Source organism: Melospiza georgiana, chromosome 5, assembly GCF_028018845.1.
Source record: "Melospiza georgiana isolate bMelGeo1 chromosome 5, bMelGeo1.pri, whole genome shotgun sequence".
NCBI lineage: Eukaryota > Metazoa > Chordata > Aves > Passeriformes > Passerellidae > Melospiza > Melospiza georgiana.
The window spans coordinates 56,850,423-56,870,989 of record NC_080434.1 but is presented as its reverse complement, the minus strand read 5'-3'; the positions used below and the strand labels follow the sequence as shown (position 1 = coordinate 56,870,989).

At 38.7% G+C, this 20,567-nt stretch overlaps 1 protein-coding gene across 7 annotated transcripts in view; it reads right to left on the bottom strand.

Annotated features, from left to right (window-relative positions):
* The window catches only part of PPP2R2C (protein phosphatase 2 regulatory subunit Bgamma), a 131,836-nt gene extending 111,780 nt beyond the window's left edge, over positions 1-20,056 (bottom strand). For 3 of the 7 annotated variants that reach the window (XM_058023985.1, XM_058023987.1, XM_058023983.1), the window contains exon 1: positions 19,525-20,056. Coding sequence is in view for 5 of the 7 variants with exons in the window: in XM_058023983.1 (XP_057879966.1) it covers positions 19,525-19,594 (70 nt within the window). In the remaining 2 variants the exon portion in view is untranslated. Of the gene's footprint in view, positions 1-216; positions 309-416; positions 574-19,524 lie in introns of those variants that run through there. The other 4 variants (XM_058023982.1, XM_058023984.1, XM_058023988.1 and 1 more) reach the window with 3 other exon arrangements.
* Between the last annotated feature and the right edge of the window lie 511 nt (positions 20,057-20,567).

Sequence of the window (20,567 nt, the reverse complement as noted above, 5' to 3'; positions counted from 1 at the left end):
AGCCACAAAGAAATATCAAAATGTGACAACAGTCAAGCAGAATAATGCAACCTCAACGAATCCAGCCCACGTTGCTTTATGACACATGAAGTGATTATCTGTTCAAGACTGGTGGCTCACTCAGGACAGGGGCCAGCCTCCATCCACAGCCCATCCTGCAGGAGCCACTGCCCTGCAGCAGCCTCTGCACACACAGAGACTCTTCCACCCACTCACCTCCAGAAGTGACTTCTTCAGAACTGGGCTGAGGAGCATTGGCAGGACAGTGTGGGGAAGCTTGCATTGCTGCTGCCCTTGCTATACCTGTCCTGTGGAGAAATAGAGGACTTAATTTCCAGGGCTGTCAGACAGCACCTTCCACGTTACAAGTGACGGAAAAAGAAATTAATTTGAAAATGCCTGATTTGAGCAAGTACATTCTGGGGTGTGGTGAAGAACTCCCACTTCCTACAGAAGTATTTGGATTACTTTCACATCTTGCTGGAGCTCCATTTGCAGCAAGCTGGATTCTTTGGTTCATGAGCTGATGATGCTGAAGCTGAGATACGGTCATTGAGAGCCAACATAACTAGACAGCCTAAATAAAATAATTAAGGAAATAATATTTAACATAATTTCTCAACTCTGACATGAACAAATAACCATTGAGTAGCTCTCCCTTCTACCTCCTTTTCAAAATGGCAGTTTTCTGCTCTTCATATGTTTCCTTTACAGAAACCATTACTACATGAATTACCTAATAGAGGAATAGTTATTTTGCTTCTCCTGTCCAGCCCATTTCATAGAGATACTTTATTTTACTTCCACATTAATCTACATAGGCTTACCACAAGAATCAATCCTAACAGAGACCTTTTTCTTTTTTAAAGGAGAAAAAGAAATTTTCCACAGCTTTCATGGTTTCCAGCTGGGGCAACAGTTTTCAGCCACCAGTTTTTAGTATGACACATTCAAATGATTTGTATATCCCAAAGTGCAGTCCATTAAAGAGAGAGAGAGAGAAAAATAACTCTATCTGAAACACATGAAGAAATTATTTTTTTGAGCATGGTGATGAATGCAATGTTTTTTCATTTCCAAACCAACTCTTTATAGCCCTACTAAAACAAGTGTGTTTGTTCCAAAAGTGATCCCTCTATCTTTCAGGAGTGCCGTGATGGTTTTTGGTTTTGTTTTTCTTTTGAGGAAATGTCAAGTTTAGACACCAAGGACTGGAAGATAATGATCAACCACTTTTTTCTGGTATGAGTGTGCACTGAATACTGATGTTCACAGGCAGGAACAATTTCCAATAATTAATTGGAAAAATATCAGCCTTCATTGCATTTGCTTAACTTTGGTCAACAGCAGCGTTAATCTTGCAAGTGAATTGAAAGACAAGACAAAGCCTGTACATGTGAGGTTTATACATTATTCAGAACTGCTGAAAAGCATGAAAAGCAAGACAAGAAAAACATGATTATAATATAGCAGAACAACTCTACTAAGAAAAAAAAATAACCCCAAAACCCCACCCATTCATGTATTGCATCTATTACTTCAACTGAAGAGTAAATGTAGGGGTAAATAGAATTGTTCACTTCTTATTTGGGCAAAAAGACTCATGCATCAATAACTTAAAAAAATTCCAGACAGCTTGTTTTCTTCCTTTTTTTTAATTTGCAACTGCATACTGTTTTTCTCTGAAGTTCCCAGTTTCCAACATACTAACCCATTCAAAGCAATGAAACAGTTTGTCTCTCTCAATATCTGCTAATTGGAGTATAATTATAGATGTCTATGAGCTATGACTATAAACAGACTTTGCCAAAATATTTGAAAGAAATCTCCAGGAGAAATAATAACTGGTCACATATATAATACCATATCTAATAAATCCAGTATATTCAAATATAAAATAAGATACAGCAGGTTGGCTCAAATAAATATGTTTGATAATTCTGTTCTGGGCACTACACATCGATGTCCTGTTCACCTTCTAAGAGAGTGATTATTTTCATCATTAACAGGAATTTTAATAAATCTGCTCCTCTGCTTTGTGTGACAAAAACAATGAGTATCAGAAAGAAGCAAAATGAGAAGAAACTGACAACCTTGGGTTTTATGTGTTGCCTAAAGCCCTCTCAGAGTCCCCAAAAGTTCATGACACATAAATGATCTAAATATTACGGTAACAATGCATTGATAGCACTGATCAGATCTCCAGAGAAAAGATTTCAAATACTTTGAAATATTTGCCAATATCTTCTAATAATCATTGAAAGGACTAGAACTACTAATTCATCTACTCTCCCTGAAATGCAAACTGGTAAATTCTAAAACTGTGGGGAGGGGAACCACTACAATTGAAAACAAGAGCTGAATTGGTCACAGTGTGGATTTTGGTTTCTTTACTTCAGTAATCTACACAGATATCCGTGCCATGGTTTTCACACTTTGAGGGTACCATACATTTATTTCAGAAAAAGTCTTAAGTCTTCAAAAACAAACACCTTATGCTTAAATGCTTCAAGAAGCCTTTCCTTTGCTTACATCATCCTGATTTTCTCCCCACAAATTACTCCTACAGTCTACATTGACCTATGTACACCAAGCACTTCAAGAGGCACTTTAACCATATGGGAAATTTCTAATAGGCAGGATCACTTTCACTGTCTGGGAGAGTAATTCATGGAATAAAAAAAGAGAACAACTTTGTCTCAAGGAAGATACATTCCAGAGATTAGTCCAATTCAAATAGAAAGCTCTTCCATGACAGAAAACTATTTTTAGGATGAATATGCATCCTGCCACCAAATCCAAGCTAGAACACTTCTTCTCCCTCAGTGTTTAAATCTTATGTAGAACCTATCATGCATATAAGAACGAATACAACCCTCAGACTGACTTATCACCTCCACAAGAAATTTTCCTGTGAGTCCTATAGAAATCATTTGGTTTTTCTACAGTTCATCATCCCTTTGAAAAATAAAGAAAACCCACCTTTCAGTCTCCATGACCTGGACAAAGAAATGGTGAGCAGTACATTTTGTGGGCCTTTACATGAATGAATCCGTGCATCTACGGCTACAGCAGTGGATTCCCAAGTGACAACATTCAGGTGGTGCTTGAACATAACCTTTCTCATTCCCTGCAGGTGTGAGAGGACTCTAGTCCCACCTGGTTCTCTCCAACCAACCTACAGCTGGTGAAATAAAATAAAACCTACAGCTGAATCATGTCAGTCATCACTGTTACAGAGCCCATACCTAAATCCCAACATCCAGAAATGATACTGCTGGTACTTGAACTTTAATTGATAGTCTCCACAGAGAAAGTAAAATGGCAGTTTCAATATATACTACATGGTATGGATTTGCAAAGAACCTATGGGGGTTTTTTTTATGCAAACTAAAAAGAATATTGATTTCTTTCAAGTCCACTGCACACTAAATATAATTTTCACCATTGCTATTTGAGTTACCAGATTAAAATTCCCTCTTTCTTACTAAGAAAAGAATCAACAAGTCTTTCTTAAATCAGAAATGCCTAATGGCTATTTGGTATAAATGTCATTTGGTATAAATAGCCACTTGGCATAAATTGCCAATTTGACAAATGGCTATTTGGTATACTTCAAACAATCTTGGTGGTAACCAAAAACATACACTGATTCATGAAAAAACATACAGAAAATTCACTCTAGTGCCAGCCAAGCTTAGGGTATACTCAGTATGCACTGTGGACTGCAAGACATCTAAAACATCCACAGTGATAACTAACATTACAAACTCAGTGCTTCACTTTCAAGTTACAAACTAAGGGAAGGCAAGAAATGTCCAAAAAAAAAAAATCTATATAGACTCTGGGTAACTTCAGGAGGTTCAACAAGAAGTGCAAAATTCTGCACTTGGAGCAGACGATCTCCAGACATCTGGCTGAAAAGCAACTGTCTGGAAAGGACCTGTGGTCATCCTGGATGCTGGGTCAAAGAACCAATAGTGGCCTGACATCAGCAAACCATGCTGGCCCAACACTAGGAAGAAAGTGACCAGAATAAAGGGAAATCATGCTCCACTCACCCCTAATGGGGCTACATGTTGAGCAGTGAGCAAGAGTTGAATGCTCTCCCATAAGTGACTGAACCAGGTTATGATGAAGTTTACCATTTTTTAAAGACTGATTAAGTGAAGCAAGTAATTCTGCATGTAGCAGTTTTCCTTCCAAAAAGTTCAACTGTGCAAATTCTTCAGCCATAGTCTGTTCCTTTATAGTGGGTTAATCTTTCAGGTTTGTCCTCAACCAGGGAACTCTGGGATGCTCTTAACAGGAATCACCAGCTACAGAAAGTCCCCTCATCAGCTTAAGTGTTTACCTAAATGTTCTGCACATAGCTCAAAAACCCCCCTCTCTCATCATGACACTGTGAACTTTCTGGAATCTGTAAAAGCATAACTTAGGAGGATAATAGGATTATCAAACAATAACAAATTAGCACAAACCCAAATGGAAAAATGAAGGGAAAAATTACTGTTTTCTTAAGACACATTTTTAAGGTTCTACTAGACACAACCCTAAAAATTATCTCTAGCAAAGAAAAATTATTTAAGGGCTAAAACTATGGTACTGACATTCATGAAATATCCTGCAGGTTTTTTTCAGAGAGATTTAATTATACCTTTCATACTACTCATGCATTTAAAGATCTTAGAGTTAGCATTAATTTGAATTCTATTGCCACATAAATTAATACAACTTAGACACATTTATCAGCCCTTTAAATAACAAAGTGATGTGTCCAGGCAGCATATTCTTGAAAAGAGGAAAAGACATGCAATTAAAACCTGAACTGCAACTGCTTTACATTTCAGAAAGTTAAAAAGTAGCCTGGAGCAAATTACCTCCAAGAGAAAATCTGGAGAGCAGTTTTGCTTCAAGCAAAGACTTAGCAGTATTTAAAAGAAAACAATATGCAGCATGAGTAAATCATAGAGCAGACAAAAGGGGCAAAGAAAAATAAATGGGTTGTACTCAAGTTAGTATAAATCTGAATGCATTAAGCTCCTAAGGAAACTTGCAAAGACAGTATTAAGGTCACAGCATTCAACCTTTAATTTTAACCCTGATTTTAACCTTAAATTTAATAAATCATATTGTGTATGAGAATTTCCAAGTAGATTTCCTAACTCATTATGCAAATGAACAAAATGATAACTAAATAGCTACAGCACAGCAGCTACAGAAAACCTGTTCCTTTGGCTAAAGGACAGCATATGGTTTACTAATGAACAGAATTGCAGTAAATCCTAAGAAAAGTAACAAATCCATATAATTTTAAGTCCCAGAAATTTTTGTGCTAAACTGCAGAATGTACTTACATTTCCTGACAGTAGTAAGAAAATACAAGCTTTGTAGATTCTAACAATTCAGAATATGGTAGATGGAGTTCAGCCACATTTTCATCTTTACCTACTGCTGTCCTAAAAACAAAGCCAGCAATGGTTCTGAATATCTGAAGATTTAGCACACTCAACTTCCAGAAAGGCTTTTGGTGAGCTGTGAGATAAACTCTTCAAAAAAACCTCTTCCAGTACCAGGGGTTATAAACTACATCCCCACACTATATTATGTAGTACTGACTAAGGTTACTGTACAAAGTAGTAAGCACAAACAGATGCAGAGATTAAGGCAGATGAATATAGATGCAGAATAGATGAATAGATGTTATAGATGCAGACTAGATGTGGAGGTGAGACACTGGAACAGGCTGCCCAGAGAAGCTGAGTATCTTCCTTTGAAGTGTTCAAGGCCAGGTTGGACAGGGCTTTGAGCAACCTGATCTAGTGGAAGGTGTCTTTAAGGTCTCTTCCAACCCAAGAGATTCTATGATTCTGTAAGATTAAAATCATGATTCAAAACACAAACAAAATATGTGGTTCGTATATACATATATTTTTCTGGACTTACAACATGTACATAGAGCACAGCCAAGTAAAGCCTGGATCCCATCCTGCTCCAGCCAGTGGCAAGTTCTCAATAGACTTCATTAGATACTAAATTACAATTACCCAAAGGCTGTTAAAAACCTGTCAGGATATTAAAGATGACTTTTAGAAACATGTACGGTAACCTGAGTGTCCCAACAAACCTAGGTAGTGCATTTCTGTTTTTTAAAACTTACCAGAGTAAAAAAATAAAATTAAATTAAAATAAAAAATTCTGTAATTTAGTCACTACCATTTCTATAGTAGGATGGCATGGGGGACTGAAATGTTAATGGTTAGTGACTCAATCAACCATTTGCAATAGCTGAGGGTGCTTTGCCAAGGTTGGGTTTGCAGGGTCCCAGCCCGGGAGCAGAGGGGGTGAGCACACACCAACAGAGGCCACAAGCTGGGGTTTGAGCCATGTGAGGGAGAAGGCAGGTAAGAAGCAGAGGTCAGAAAATGCTTTTTATCACCCTTAGATAACAGGCTCAGTCGTACAACCTCTCCCTGGGAAGGACCAGGGCATTCACAGACAGGTCTGAAGGTTTCCATCCCTTCTGATGGGGCACAACTGGCTCAACCACTCTGTCATGAGAGGCAGCTGCTCTGTCTTTGAAGGTGTCATAAACCATCAAAGACCCCCAGAGTGCCCCCTGCCTCATTTTTGGGGCCTTCCACCAGAGGACATGTGATCCACAGTGTTACATCAGACAGTGTAAAACAACCCCTCCTGTAAGGGAGAGATGTCTGACATAAACCTGAACATTTATTAACCCATTGAACTTTGGGTTTTGGGGGCTTCCCCCACTCCCAGCTGATCAAGATAGAGATCATCACTTCAACTAACAAACACCAAATAACAAAAATCAAATCTCCTTGCTAGATGGGTGGTGATATCTTTCCTCTCCACTTATCCAATCTTATAATTTTCTTCTCATTCTTTCTTTCCCTTATGTATTTTCTGAAGTGGTACCTTTATACTTTTCTAATGTTATATTACTACATGTAGACAATAACCAAAATGGCTACATACCTCCTTTCCAAGGCAAGCCCATTATTCTAAAATAATCCATACATAAATATATCTATAATATATATTAAAAAACAGTCATTCCGTGTCATTTCATTCTAATCTGCTGCAGGAGATCTATTAACAAGAACTTCGGCCACCCTCACCTTCAGGGGTGAGTAATAACAAAGAGAAAATGCCATTAGCTTTTCCCTTATCATAACATGATAAAATCTTGACCCTGTCCTTCAGCCAGGTCTGTTGATATGAATATTTTTAACTGGGATCTTAACCAAGAAGGATGCCAGACTTCCCCCCAAAAACTCCTTTTCAGTAAAATGGTGCAGAAGAAGAGACTCTTCACATTTTAAAAAGACCTTCCCCCTCCACCTGAGGGTCATCTACAGATCAATTAATCAGGTCCAAGATGATTCTGAGTCACATCTGTGTCCTTTAATGACAGTAAAAGAATAGTACTAAGCGACACTTCCAGGTCTTGCCCTCACAAGATTCAATGGATATACACACAGAGAGCAGAAATAACTTGGCAGAGAGTACTAAATGAGTTGTGGTTTTGGCTGGACTCCCCTTTTATTTTAAATAAAGCTTCTTGGAACTCAAACAGTAGCAAGCACTGCAGATAAAAGCCAAGTATCATTACAATCAAGTCAAGCAGCAAATGGAAACGGAGTAACTGTAGTCAAGGAAGGAATACTGTGTCCTTATTTCTCTCCCCAGCAGTGCTTGGATCTACATATTCTTGATGTCTCTGAAGTCTGAGCAGGGAGTATGACTTCCAGAGAGAGAAAATCTGAGAATTTAAAGCTTTAGGGTCCTGCTTGAACAGAGATGCAACAGTTGCCTTATGGCAGGAATTAAAGCTGGCATGGAAATTTCACAAAAGGAATTAAAAGATGTTCTGGAAAGCAGCCAAAAGGAAATCAAAAGAACTTCAGCAGTATGAAGACATATACCAGAAGCACATGAAAAGGAACTTCAAGACAGACCATTAGGTTTAAGAGTTAAGGTTACCCATCTGTTGCCTGGGTAGAAGGTTGTGCGAACCAGGGGAAAATGTTAATTATTCCTGTGAGATATTTAGTCCAAAAATATTCATGCTCTCTTACATAATTTCCAGTCTTGACCACATGTCAGCTGTCAAGGGGAACAGATGTATTTTAGATTCAGTCCAAATTCTGACCTACAGGAACTGATCAACGTAGGCTCCTTTCTGTTCTTCAAGTGTGATATGTTACTGGATCTGAGAATCAGTCTGGGAAAAAAAGACTACCTGATAGCCAGTCTGACAGCTATCTGTGAGTTAAAATATCTTAAATACAGATAAACTATAGCTCATGCCTTATATCACAGTAATTGTTGTAAATATCTGATATAGGCATGAGTAATCAGTTATTTTACAGAAACATAACATAAAAAGTGGACAGTTTTTAAAGCAGCTAGTTTTGAAAACAGAAATGGAAATCCATGGAAAATATCTGAGTAGCCCCACAGCTGAACAGATGAGCTCTGGGAGTTTTTATTTGTAGAAATGTTAAAGGGATCTGTTGGACTACTGCTTTTAAGAGCTATTATGACAAACAGGTGTTTCACCCCATCTCTCCTTTAGCCTGATGAGCTACTATTGAACTCTCTCAATAAACTCTGCTTATGCTTCCATTAATAAAAGCAGGTTTTGAATAAAGGAAAATCTTTCTGTGTTCCATCAGAAGGTTTCTCAGCAGGGCAAAAAACAAGGAAAAGGAAAAAAAACTACTCTTTAGATAAGCTCACAAGAACCAACACTTATAAGCTAAAAGACAAGATTTTAACAAGTTCCTTGTCCTTCCTTGGATATGTAAAGTAGTGAAGTTACTGTTTTTATATGAAACAATTGTGCTCAAGTTTGCTTGAACTGTGCAGCAGCTCTCCTAGTGGCAGGTTCCACCTATAATGGCATGTCCTAGTTAAAATGTTTCGGTAACTCTTGCTGTCACATGTAGTCAAGTCTCTTCTAGTTACTTGTATTTATTTTAAACGTGCAGGTAATTGGCACTATTTCCCCAATATATCTTGCCTTGCAAAATCCTTCAGGGTTTCACCTACACAATAAAATCTCAGATTATGGAGCCAATATCTAGACTGCAAAAACTCTAAAGGCAAAGTATAGGACTCTGGCAAGCTCTTTTATTCTTTTCCTTAATTTCAATTATTTGGATTCTACTATTGTGTTAGATTATGTCTGTGCCCATATGCACAAATTTCTCAATGAAGATTTTTGTATCAAAGGTGACTTAGCAAGAGGTTCATTAAAGGCTTTGAAATATTTGCAACATTTCAGAAAATAAGACTGCCAAAATGAGGAGTTTTCAAGAAAATTGTGTAAATTCAGCTGCTAAAAAGAAAATGACTGAGCTCAGTCATTAAAATGTAAAATATAGGAATAGTTTCCTGTGCTAACCTCAATATAACTATATTCATCAAGTCTCATCTGTAATAACCAGGCTGGTGTTTGCTCTGTGGAATCCAGACTGCTAATTCTTCCCATTTACAACAACTCCCTGGCTTTCAGGAACAAAAATCATTTTCTGTCTAAATATACTTACACTTAACAATCAGAAATGAATCCCTCTGCAAACAACTCTCCACACTGGCAATCACCTTTGTTAGTAATTATTTATAGTGCAGAAGCATCAAAGCTTTCTGCTTTCACTTTTAACATTACTACATTACTACCATTTCCCGGGATAGCTGTCAGACATTTTTCTAGTGTACTTATAGTTTTTATTTCCTCCCTTCCTTCTACTGTGCATAAATACTGCAAAAGCCTTCCAAGGAGGTGGTTTTGAAGGAGCACAGCAGTAAGTTTCACTCCTCTGGAAGTCTTCACCATGCTGACCAGGCTGGTGCCCACTGAGCAGGTCACAGGGAGCAGCAATGGGACTCTGGTGCCAAATTTGGACTGGACAAGACAGCGCTGACCACGGCCCCTGTGCTCTCAGGAGCAGGCTGCTGTGGTGGTTCCCTCCCTGCCAGCAAGGAACAAATGTCAACCAGGCCAAGCTTGCTGACATTTTCTGAAGAGGCTGGTGGGCTAACCAGAGCCTCTTCCCCTCTGCTCTGATACTTCCCATGCAACGGGAGTGGCTCCAAAGCAGCAGGGAAGGAAAGATGGGCGTCCCAGGCTACAGATTCCTCTGGAGAATGGGCAATTTGCTGACAAAAATGGCATCCATGTCAATTTCAAACCAAATCCTCGATTTTAAATGCCTTGAAATTTATTTAAAAGTCGGAAAAAGTAATAGATATTCTCAATAAAACAATTTTAAACAAAAAAGCTGGGAAAAACCAACACAACAAAGAGCTGGTTGTTTGTACTCTGTACAAATCACATTCAGCAGTAATTTCTGCACCACAGCTCAAAGTTAAGGCAACTAAAACCCTATATTTGGATGTAGAGTGAATTCTTGTAGCTAGTAAATATTGAAGTTTTAATATAATTGGCTGATTTGCAGCATCATAACTGCTAACAGATGCGACTTGTTTGTTTTAAAACTAGCACCTTTTGTAACATTTGCACAGTAACACAGAAGGCCTGTACTCTTGTTTCCCTCATTTTTTGAAATGCATGTGGAAGCACAGAAATGTCTACTCTATCAAGTAAGGCCACACTTAACCATGGGAAATAAAATCCATGTTCAAGGAAACAGATTTTCAGAAAGCTGCAGCTCATCAGCTCATCACCACCATGGGTGAAAACCAGAAGTTCAAGGACACTGCTGTCACACCATGGTGGCAGGAAAGTTCTGCCCCAGTCAGAGACAAGTGTCACTCCCCTGAGCAGCCCTGTCACACATCGACCAACAGGTCTGTGAGTCATTTGGGACTTGAAGGACAGTGCCCTACACACCAGCTCCTACTGCCTCCCAGTGCTGAAACCTCTCCATGGCCATTCCAGGACATCCAGATTCACATTTCAAGCAGAGCAGCTGGGAGGAACACAGGCACACCAGAAACATGCAGTAGCAGTGATCCACAAACCTTCTGTGAGTGTAGCATACTCTTGTGTACCAACATGCACAAAATCTTATTCATATTGTACCTGAGCAATGAAAATAACCATCATCCATATGACTTTACTGCACTCTTAGTAAGGCATTCCAGGAAATTCTGTAAGATGTAATAATTCACGTCTACCTATTTCAAAGAGGCTGCATATGGGAATTCCACTTTGATCTTCACTGCTGATTAAAGAGAATATACTTGACCTAAATCTTCCATTCAAAAGAAGACCATAGAATACACATCTGACTCCATCTTGTACTGGTTATTCCCATATCACAGATCTGCACGCAGCAATAACAGAGATCAAATCAAGCAGGGTGTCAAATTAACATGTAGCATGATGAAGAGTCTCATGTGCTACCTTGGCAGTCAATTCAGGCCTACACTCACCAGTCCACTGTGCCTATTTGTTGAATTTACCTGATTTATTACTATTATTATTGATGTTATTAGTTGAAATTTTATTTTTATCACAGAACAATGTAGAAATAAAGACATTCTATCAGAAATAATTTATGAAATAATAACAGACAGATTCTGATTTACAGCTATACACTTATTGAAGACTGTGCCAGGTTCTATCATAAACTGAAACCTCTCAAACAGTCCAACACAACTGGATGAAAGTCTAAAAATAAATTATTGCTAATTGGTGACCAGCTTGTTGCTTGAAAACTAATTTTTTGTTTCTATTTTTAACATATTAGAATAAGGAGAAAAAATATGGAGTCATTAAAATCTGAGATAATGAAATAAACAATCATTTAATTCAACTCAGATGATCTTTACTTCTACTACAAACTGGCAGAGCAGGTTATGGTTATCGTTAATGCAAACAGCACTACCACAGGCAGCATTAGCCTCAAAATTTACATAAATGATGTTATTTTGTACAGTCACTGATTATTTGCAACACCTGAGTCACAGGAACAACAAAAGCACTGCAAACAGGAAGAAGTATGGTAACAGTAACTAAGTTCTAATCAGACCTGCACTGAACTGGAGAATAATAAACCAACCCTCAGTTTTTTACTTTTTTCTGTACTCTACATAAAACACATAAATGTCATTATAATACAGATGTTTGCATCCTTTTCTTCTTTTTTTTGTAACAGATGGATCAGTGAATATGAAAGAGATAAACACTGCTATATTTAACAATACAGATCCCAAACCCTGTCATATTAATAATTCACAAAAGTCACTGAACTGCATGACATATTGTGCTGAAGTTTTATTAGGAATCAAATCTCTTAATGTACATTTTTATTATTTGTCTTTCACTGGCAAAATGCAGTCTGCTTTTATTTGCATTGAAGCAATAATAAAACAGGAAAAAGAGCTTTTCAGCAAGGTAGCACTCCTGAGAATAGGAACTCTCCTACCATATATATGGCTGCTTTGGTCAGTGGGGCTTTTGTTCTTGGTAAAGATTTGGGGAACTTTCACCAAGAATAAGTAAAATATACCACACTCATGACTAAGGGCAAACTCAGCATTAACCTGAGAACCTTGAAATAGTTGATCAGGAAGGTGCCTCAACATGGCTAGAAGTTAATTTAAAACCCTTTCTTGTTTAAAAAATCCAAAAAGTGCCCATATTAACTTTATCTAATTTTTTGAGATTATTACCTTTCCCTGGCTACAGGGAAATTAGCCTGAAATTACACTGAGATTACACTTTGAGCAAGAAATTTGTGTTCTCTAAGCAGACAGTCCTTGGGACAAAGCCTTGCAATGGTGATTAAATAAACTGTGGATGGGAAGTTCCAAGGATACAACTAGTAATGATGTAGTAACACAGGGTAAACAGTGAGGATGGATTACCTTTTTATGGCTGTAATAAAAGATAGTCAGTTCTTCGTTATAAAATATTCAGTGTTATTGTATAGTGTTTCATATTTTAAACTGATACAAGAGCAACATCTACCATTCTCTAAATTCACCATTTAAATATATGATGTATTGCTGAAGTGCCTAAGGTTTACATGGAAAACATATAGAAAATATATTCCTAAGTATGGTTTTCATAATAATAAATACACTAAATAAACTTCTCCCACAGTGAACAATGACACTGACTCTACCTGCACAACATTGTTTACTTTTACATCATTCAATACTTTTAAACTGTCAGTTTCAATTAGAAAAAAATTGAGCTTCCATGGATTGTATGTCTATGCCCATGGTTATCTTACATACACATTGCAGAGCTGATGTCCTGAACTTCTGGTTTTAAGGTTTATATGTAGCTCAGTCTATTGCATATAACAGCTATATAGTTAAATATTCTATAAACATTTCTATTTATAATGTTTCTAGTCTGCTGGCACCTGGAAAAGCTCCAGATTGCTGCAATTATCCTCTTTTTCAGCTCCTTGTTGTCACTGTCATGAAAGGAGCTCAGCTTTAGCTAATATTTCACATGGTCCTTTTCTTCTGTTAATACATCTTATTCACTTCTCCAGGACCTCTACCACTATACAGCAACCAAATACATTTATTATTTAGATGGTGAGTGCAAGATCATCTGCTGATTACATATGCATGCAGAGAGAGCCAAGGCTGCCATCAGTCCCTAAGGGCAATCCACCAAAACCACTGATCCAGCATCAGAGATTTATTCCTTGGCAAACAGGAAGATTGCAGCCCAGCCTAATCACACTTGGTAAAGCTTTAAGGGTACATGTGACACTGGTGACTAACTGCTGTGTGGAGAACATGACATTAAATGAAGAGCCAAACCCAGTTAACTGCACCCCTTTGAAACGCCTCCTGCAGCTCAGAGTGGCTTGAGTGCCCTCTCAGGATGGTCTAACAACCAGTCCTTAAAACTCCTTGAAGAGGCAGGTCTTCTGAGGAGGCAGCAACAAGTTAACACTAGCACACTCCTGCTCTTTGGGAAAGCTGGGAACAGCAAACTGAGAAACTCCAAAATCCCAGCCTAGGATCAACATCCTAACCCCAATCCTGATTTATGATTTCTTCATCAAGTACATTTGGCAAGCAAAATAGAGACAACAATATTATGAGCCTAATAAATGTAGCATGAATGGAGTACTTTGAATATGTACCTGGTGCTGCATCATGGCAAGCTGACAGTGTAGTACACTCTGGCTAAATCCATCCTGCCTTTTCTGGCTGTTAGAGAATTGCAGGCCCATGTCACCCATGCAGACATTGCCTTAAATATCTGTGCTGTGCAGATCCAAGCTTCAGGCAGTACCAATGTTTGGTTTTCCTGGATGCTGAACCCCACATCCAGCTGCAGGTTTTCATGAGTGAGCAAAGGGACAGGACTGCAGTGCAAGCAAGAGGGGCAGCAATGCTCCAGCTCTGCCTCTGTGGCTGCACCCAACTAAGCTGCATGAATAAAGATTACAAAGTCAGCAACATCACTTGGATGGAATAAACCTTACTAATCCAAATCTTCAAGGCTACTCACAACATTCATCTGAATATCACTGTGAATAAAAGAACCAAATCCATGCACAGAAAGACATAACTATATCCTGTTTAACAAGGGGCAAAGTCATGCTTTGACAAGGTTTACCCCTGTTTACCCTCAGTTCAAGACAAAAAAATAACACAAGTGACTACACTAAGAATGAGTAATAATTTCCAGGGTAATTCTAAAACTGTTTCAAAATTATTTCTGTAAAAAGATTAAATATCATCAATATTCACAACATAAATCCTGAATTGCTGGAGGTTCAAAAGAAGAGTTACCTCTTGTACTTTACTTAATAAGGAGAAATCAGTGAACTAGACTGACCAATGGAGAGCCAGAGCCGCAGAGTGTTACTTGTTTGCTATATTGATCCAATTAATACCTCAGGTATTCAAGTCTAATTCAAATTATATTTGAGATATTTATGAAAAAAAAGATCATAAATAAATTTCTTTTTGGCAGATGAAAATTGATAATTTCCTCTATTTTTGATTACTGAAGAAGAGAGATACTAACTTTTTTCATTAAAGCAAAAAAAAAAAGCCCCCAAATCTGTTTTTATTATCTACAGAGGACATTTCTCTACAATAATTAAGAAAAAAAGGGTTCCTTTATCCTCTATAATAAACATTTCTCATTTTATGATTCAATATATTTTGTACTGCACTGCTAATTCTCATAATTCTTCAAATATCATATTTTAGGGTATTAATACACCATTAACATGATTAATTTTTTCACAGAAGTTAAGCCATATGGAACCAAATGGAACAATTTGGCCATATAATTGTATAGATAGTGCAGGTCACCTTCTGCCCCACTGCACCATTGCAACTCCACTGGCTCCACTTGCATTTGCAGGCCTAGACCAGGGGAGGAACCTGTGTCTCTCCAGAAACTGGATGTATAAACATCTTTTTATTCCTTCCCAATACTCCATAAAAAGGCAGGGATCAATTCACAGCTAGACTTGTCTGGATGCAACCTGCAATACGTCTTCATTGCCAGAGAAGAATTTCTCCAAATAAATTAGGGATCGTGGAGGTGAAACACATCCTTTAACACAGTTTGGCAAGAATAGCAAATTTTGCTCATTATTTCTGTTAATCGTTAAATCAGTAAAATACAGAGTCATGGGATTAATCTAACAGTTGAGTAGGAGTGGCACCGTGGATTCCTGCAACTTTTTGTCCCTACCAGGTGCACAGCAACCACACCAGGCAATTCACTGCTCAGAATCAGATCCTGTGTGGCTGATCCCAAGGCCCTGTGACAGCCAAGTGTATCAGCAGTCCTGTCAGTTTTACCATTAATCTTACACACAGGTAACACCAAGGGAACTCTAGGACTGAAGGACATCCTCTGCCCTCTAAAGCACAGAAGCCTCCTTTATCCCCCTTCCCCCAGCTCACAATTTTCTTGCTCTCTCCCCCACAGACTCTGTCTGTACAGTAATGAAGGATCATGTTTCTCCCATCCAACCCATCTTCTCTTCCCGTGCCTCTCCTCTCTCCTCAGTGCTCCTGCAGTTGCTGTGGAAATAACACATTTTACTGACCCAACACCTCCTGGGCAACTGGTTCCCACAGCTGTGGTGCAAAAGGCAATTAAGATAAAACACAGCTCTGCAATGAATCACAAGCCGGAACAGATCTCAGAGGTCATCTAGTCCATTCCTCTGCCCCACGGGAGGCTCAGCTATCCCCATGTCATTTCTTACAGACATCTATGTCACCTGCTTTTAAAAACTTCAGCGATAAAAATTACTCAAGTTCCCTAGGCAATACATCCCAGTGTTTCACCACCTTTGCAAAGAAGTTCAATCTTTCCTCACAGCTCATTTTTTCTAAGCCTCAGATATTTTTTCTCTCTTTCTTTACAAGCCATACCAGATCTTTTCTATTTTCCTCACACAAACAACTCCAATTAAAGCAGTTTGCTTCAAAAGCTACTTTTGAAAGTGATCATTGAAAAATTTGCTGTATATTGCAGCTGGAATTAAATCACCTTTTTCCATTGTGCAACCATAACATAATTTTAAAGACTTTAAATGACAAAATTATTCATGTTCTGCTTGCTTTAATGCCACATTGTAGTTGTGCACATGCAAGAGGAGAAACAGGGCCAGGTAGTCACTGTTGTCATATGTGTGCCTATAATGCCTATTATAGTATAATAGTTACAGTATAACAACAAATCAAAAAATTGTTGAGATTTAAAAACCAATTCAATTTTCCATTGTCAAGGTAAAGCCAAATTTGCTACAGATAATCCCAATGTCAGAAAATAATGACCTATCAAAGAGATGAAATTTGACTTTGCTCAAGCAAGCAGTTTTGTTAGGAACACCTTCAGTCCACAAGCGAGAGCAGAGCAAATCAGATTTGGCTCACAGCTTTCCTATACCCTGAATTCATATGTCATCTGACTGTCTGGGCTTTTTTAAATCACTGAAAAAGTAAACCAGGTAGAGAAGTAAAGCAATGCTATAGTTAACCTACATCTTCATGATTTATTGCTGGCTTTACTTTACTCAGCAAATAGTTACAGGAAGAAAGTACATATAAGGGTTAGAAATACCTCCTTTTGTAAATTAATGTAGTCTGCTGCATGGAATAACAAGGATAGAGGACACCACTTACCAAGACTTTAAAACTGTGAAAATGAGATAAAATTTTGATTATTCACGAACAACAAGGAATTGTAACTTCTCTAACACACTGGACACCACATAAAGCATTTCTTCATTTTATATGATGGATTACAAAAGCCAAAGAAAAACTTGGATTGGACCCCAAAGAAGTATAACAAGGTAACACAATACTGCCTTTCTATTGTTGCTACATACTGCACTTAAAATGTCCAGGACCAAATATAAGGCCTGTGAAAGGACTGCACACCTTTACAGTTGAGAAGTCTTAAAGTTCTTTCAAGGAGCCAAATCTTTAAACAAAAAAAATACAAAATCCCACAGAAGAACAAACAAAGCACATTTAAAGCAGCAGTTTAACTAATATATTCATTATGCATTTTTAACTAAGTGTATCAATGAGAAAATAAAATTCGTGATGCTCCTCTTCGAGCATCTGAAGGTCTCCTTGGAAAAATTTCACAGATAAACCCATTCCCTCATGATTTCCAAGAGCTTTTAAAAGGTGTGGCAATGTCAGAAATAACAGCTGTGAAGAATTCTATTACACCTGACAAACTCTGCATTCCCAACAAGAATTACACTAGTCAGAGATGAAAAACTAATATTTTGCTACTGAAGATTTCAAGAACAGATGCCAACATATTTCATGATGACTTCTGATCACAGGAAAAAATATAAAACAGGTCAGCATTGATATTCAAATTGTATTTTTACCCATTTCAGACAAGCCCCTCCATGTGCAATAACAGAAGAACATCCAGTCCTTATGATGCAAGTATCAAGTGAAGATAAAACATTAGAAAAATCTAACACTTGTCCCAGCAGCGTCACAAAAACTACTAAAAATCTCCATCTAATTTTTAGAACAGTCATGACATATAAAAGAAGAATATGTGTTTGAAAAATCCACCATTAATTATTTTCCTCAGATCACAAAACAAGAGAGACTTGAAAATTCAATTTTTAACATTGCTGCACATCTGAAATTCACCATGTATCAAGTACACTGCAGTAATTATACTGAGCATTTTGCAGAATCCAAGGCATGAATTTACAAATTTAAACAAAGTTCCTTCAAACAGGTGACCGCATCTCAAAACATAAATCATCATTCTGAAAAAAATCCCCCAAAACTTCAAAACAAATTTGAAAATGCACCAAAACATGAACCAGAGTGCAAAGAATGTCCTAGAGGCAAAATTAGCAATTACACCAGTCACTGGTAACAGTTACAGTACACAGCATTGTTAGTTTTTCTTCTGAAAAATCTGCCTTGTGGTCCTGGCATGACAAAAATCATCTACTGTTTTCTCCAATCTAAAACAATTCAAATCATCAATAATCAAGAGAGCATCAGCTGATCACGTTTCAGGATGCAGCATGGGAGTATTAAGTGACTGAGCATTGATCAAATGACGACAGAATCTGGAGACTGTGTCTCAAGGAGTATTGGCTGACCCTGATGTTAAGTATGTTCATATTATATAAGCCTACAGTGAGTTACTGTTTCTGCTGCTGAAAAGTGCTGTTAAAACTGCACATACAGATATATTTGCAAAGTCAAGCACCTACAAACACATTTCTCCTGTTCAATCAATCTTAAAATGGCCTACTCTTAAACCAACTTTCTGGCAAGGAAATACAGACCAGTACCTGACCCAACCATTTCACGTTCTCAAGGTAAATTCTCTCAGCATTTAAGGTATGTCACCTGCAGGAAAATTCCTTTTTATGTAATAACCTACAAATCACTGAATGATTTAAAATGAAGGTGCCTTTTCTTTTCTCATGTACCTTGCACAAGGAACAGAAAGCAAGCAGCAGCATTTCAAAAGATGATGCTTATATATCCCTTCTAAATGCCTTCTAAATGTATACAGTTCTCTAGGGAACAATCAACTGAGCAATGTCTGTAATGCTCAGGATATAATTACCAAAATGAGATGCATAACCTTCATTACACCAGCAAACAGTTAACTTTACAGATTATTTCTCTTACTTTGGTGCTCTCAAACCTTCTTTTTATTATTATTTTTTAGTAATGAAGTGCTTCCAATCTTCTACATTGCAGCTAGTGAGCATTCAATGCCAGGTGCTGCACACCTCACTAGCAGAAACTCAGCACAATGCAAGACCTTCTCCAGCCCGTGTACTTTCATACGCTGCTGTAGCATGACAGAATGTCTTCGGGATTCAGCAAATTGAGACAGATTCTGTTGCTACATCCCACAGAAAAAACGCCCTGAAATCCCCCCGTTTAAAAAAGCAAAAAAAAAAAAAAAAAAAAAAAAAAAAAGAACAGCTTGCATCTCCAAACATGACAGTGCATTCCCAGCATAGAATATGCAATGCAAGAAGAGAAAAATGACAATATTTACGTTACCTTCAGTCACATAGTTGTGGTCTCGCAGAAAGCTGTGGTTAATTTTCCGTGTGTCCGTGTCCTCGCCCATTTACAGCAGGATTACTCAGCATGCCTATCCGCAGTGGACTGATAGCATCAGCAGAGGTCGTCACAAGAGCACCATCCATGCTGCCACTGCCTAGCAGAGGCGGGGAACACACCGGGCCACTGAGCACAGCATAATGAGGGCTATTGAGGCAGCACACATTGGGAGGGGGGCGAACAACGAGCGGGAAAAGAAAAAAAAATAGAAGAAGGAAAAAAAGGGGGAGAAAGGGAAAAAGAAGAAGGAGGGGAAGAACGGCTCCGAGAAATTACGGATGCAGAAAGCCAGCAGGGAGCTTGCGTGAAGGGAATACTTCTCGCACAGTTAAAGAATAGCCCAGTTGTGTCGCAGGTACTCCGAGCACGAGTGGCCCCGCAGCGGCTGCAGCAGCGGGAGCCGCCCGCAGCCGAGCGGTGCCGAGCGGTGCCGAGCCGCCCGCAGCCGAGCGGTGCCGAGCCGCCCGCAGCCGAGCGGTGCCGAGCCGAGCCGTGCCGTGCCGAGCCGCGCCGGTGTCACACGCCCGTGCTGCATCACCCTGGCCCCTCCCCGCCCGCGGCCCAACCGCACCGCATCTGCATGGAGCAAAGTGAAAAATGACACTGCAGGTAATTATTTCAGCTCCTCCGCCGCGGAGATGGGCAAGGAGAAGAGCTGAGGGAGGGGATGAGGGAGAAGAAACTTCAAGCTGATGAAAGGCGTTTGCATGGACACGTACTGCACACGGAGATGCGGCCGCGGTTTTGTGCTAGTCTCACTGACATCTGCAGCAAGAGCAACAGTCGTTCAATGTCAGCCTCTACAAATATTACCGAAACTGCCACATATCTGCCTGTGCAAAAGGATTCGTCAGAGGCAAGGCAACCGTTCAGAGGACATAAGATAAAATAGCTGTTACTCATCTTTTTTTACCCTCAGTTTTGTAGATAAATATAAAATTACAAAGTATTTAAGAACCACCTCTCTGGCTTCCCTGTAC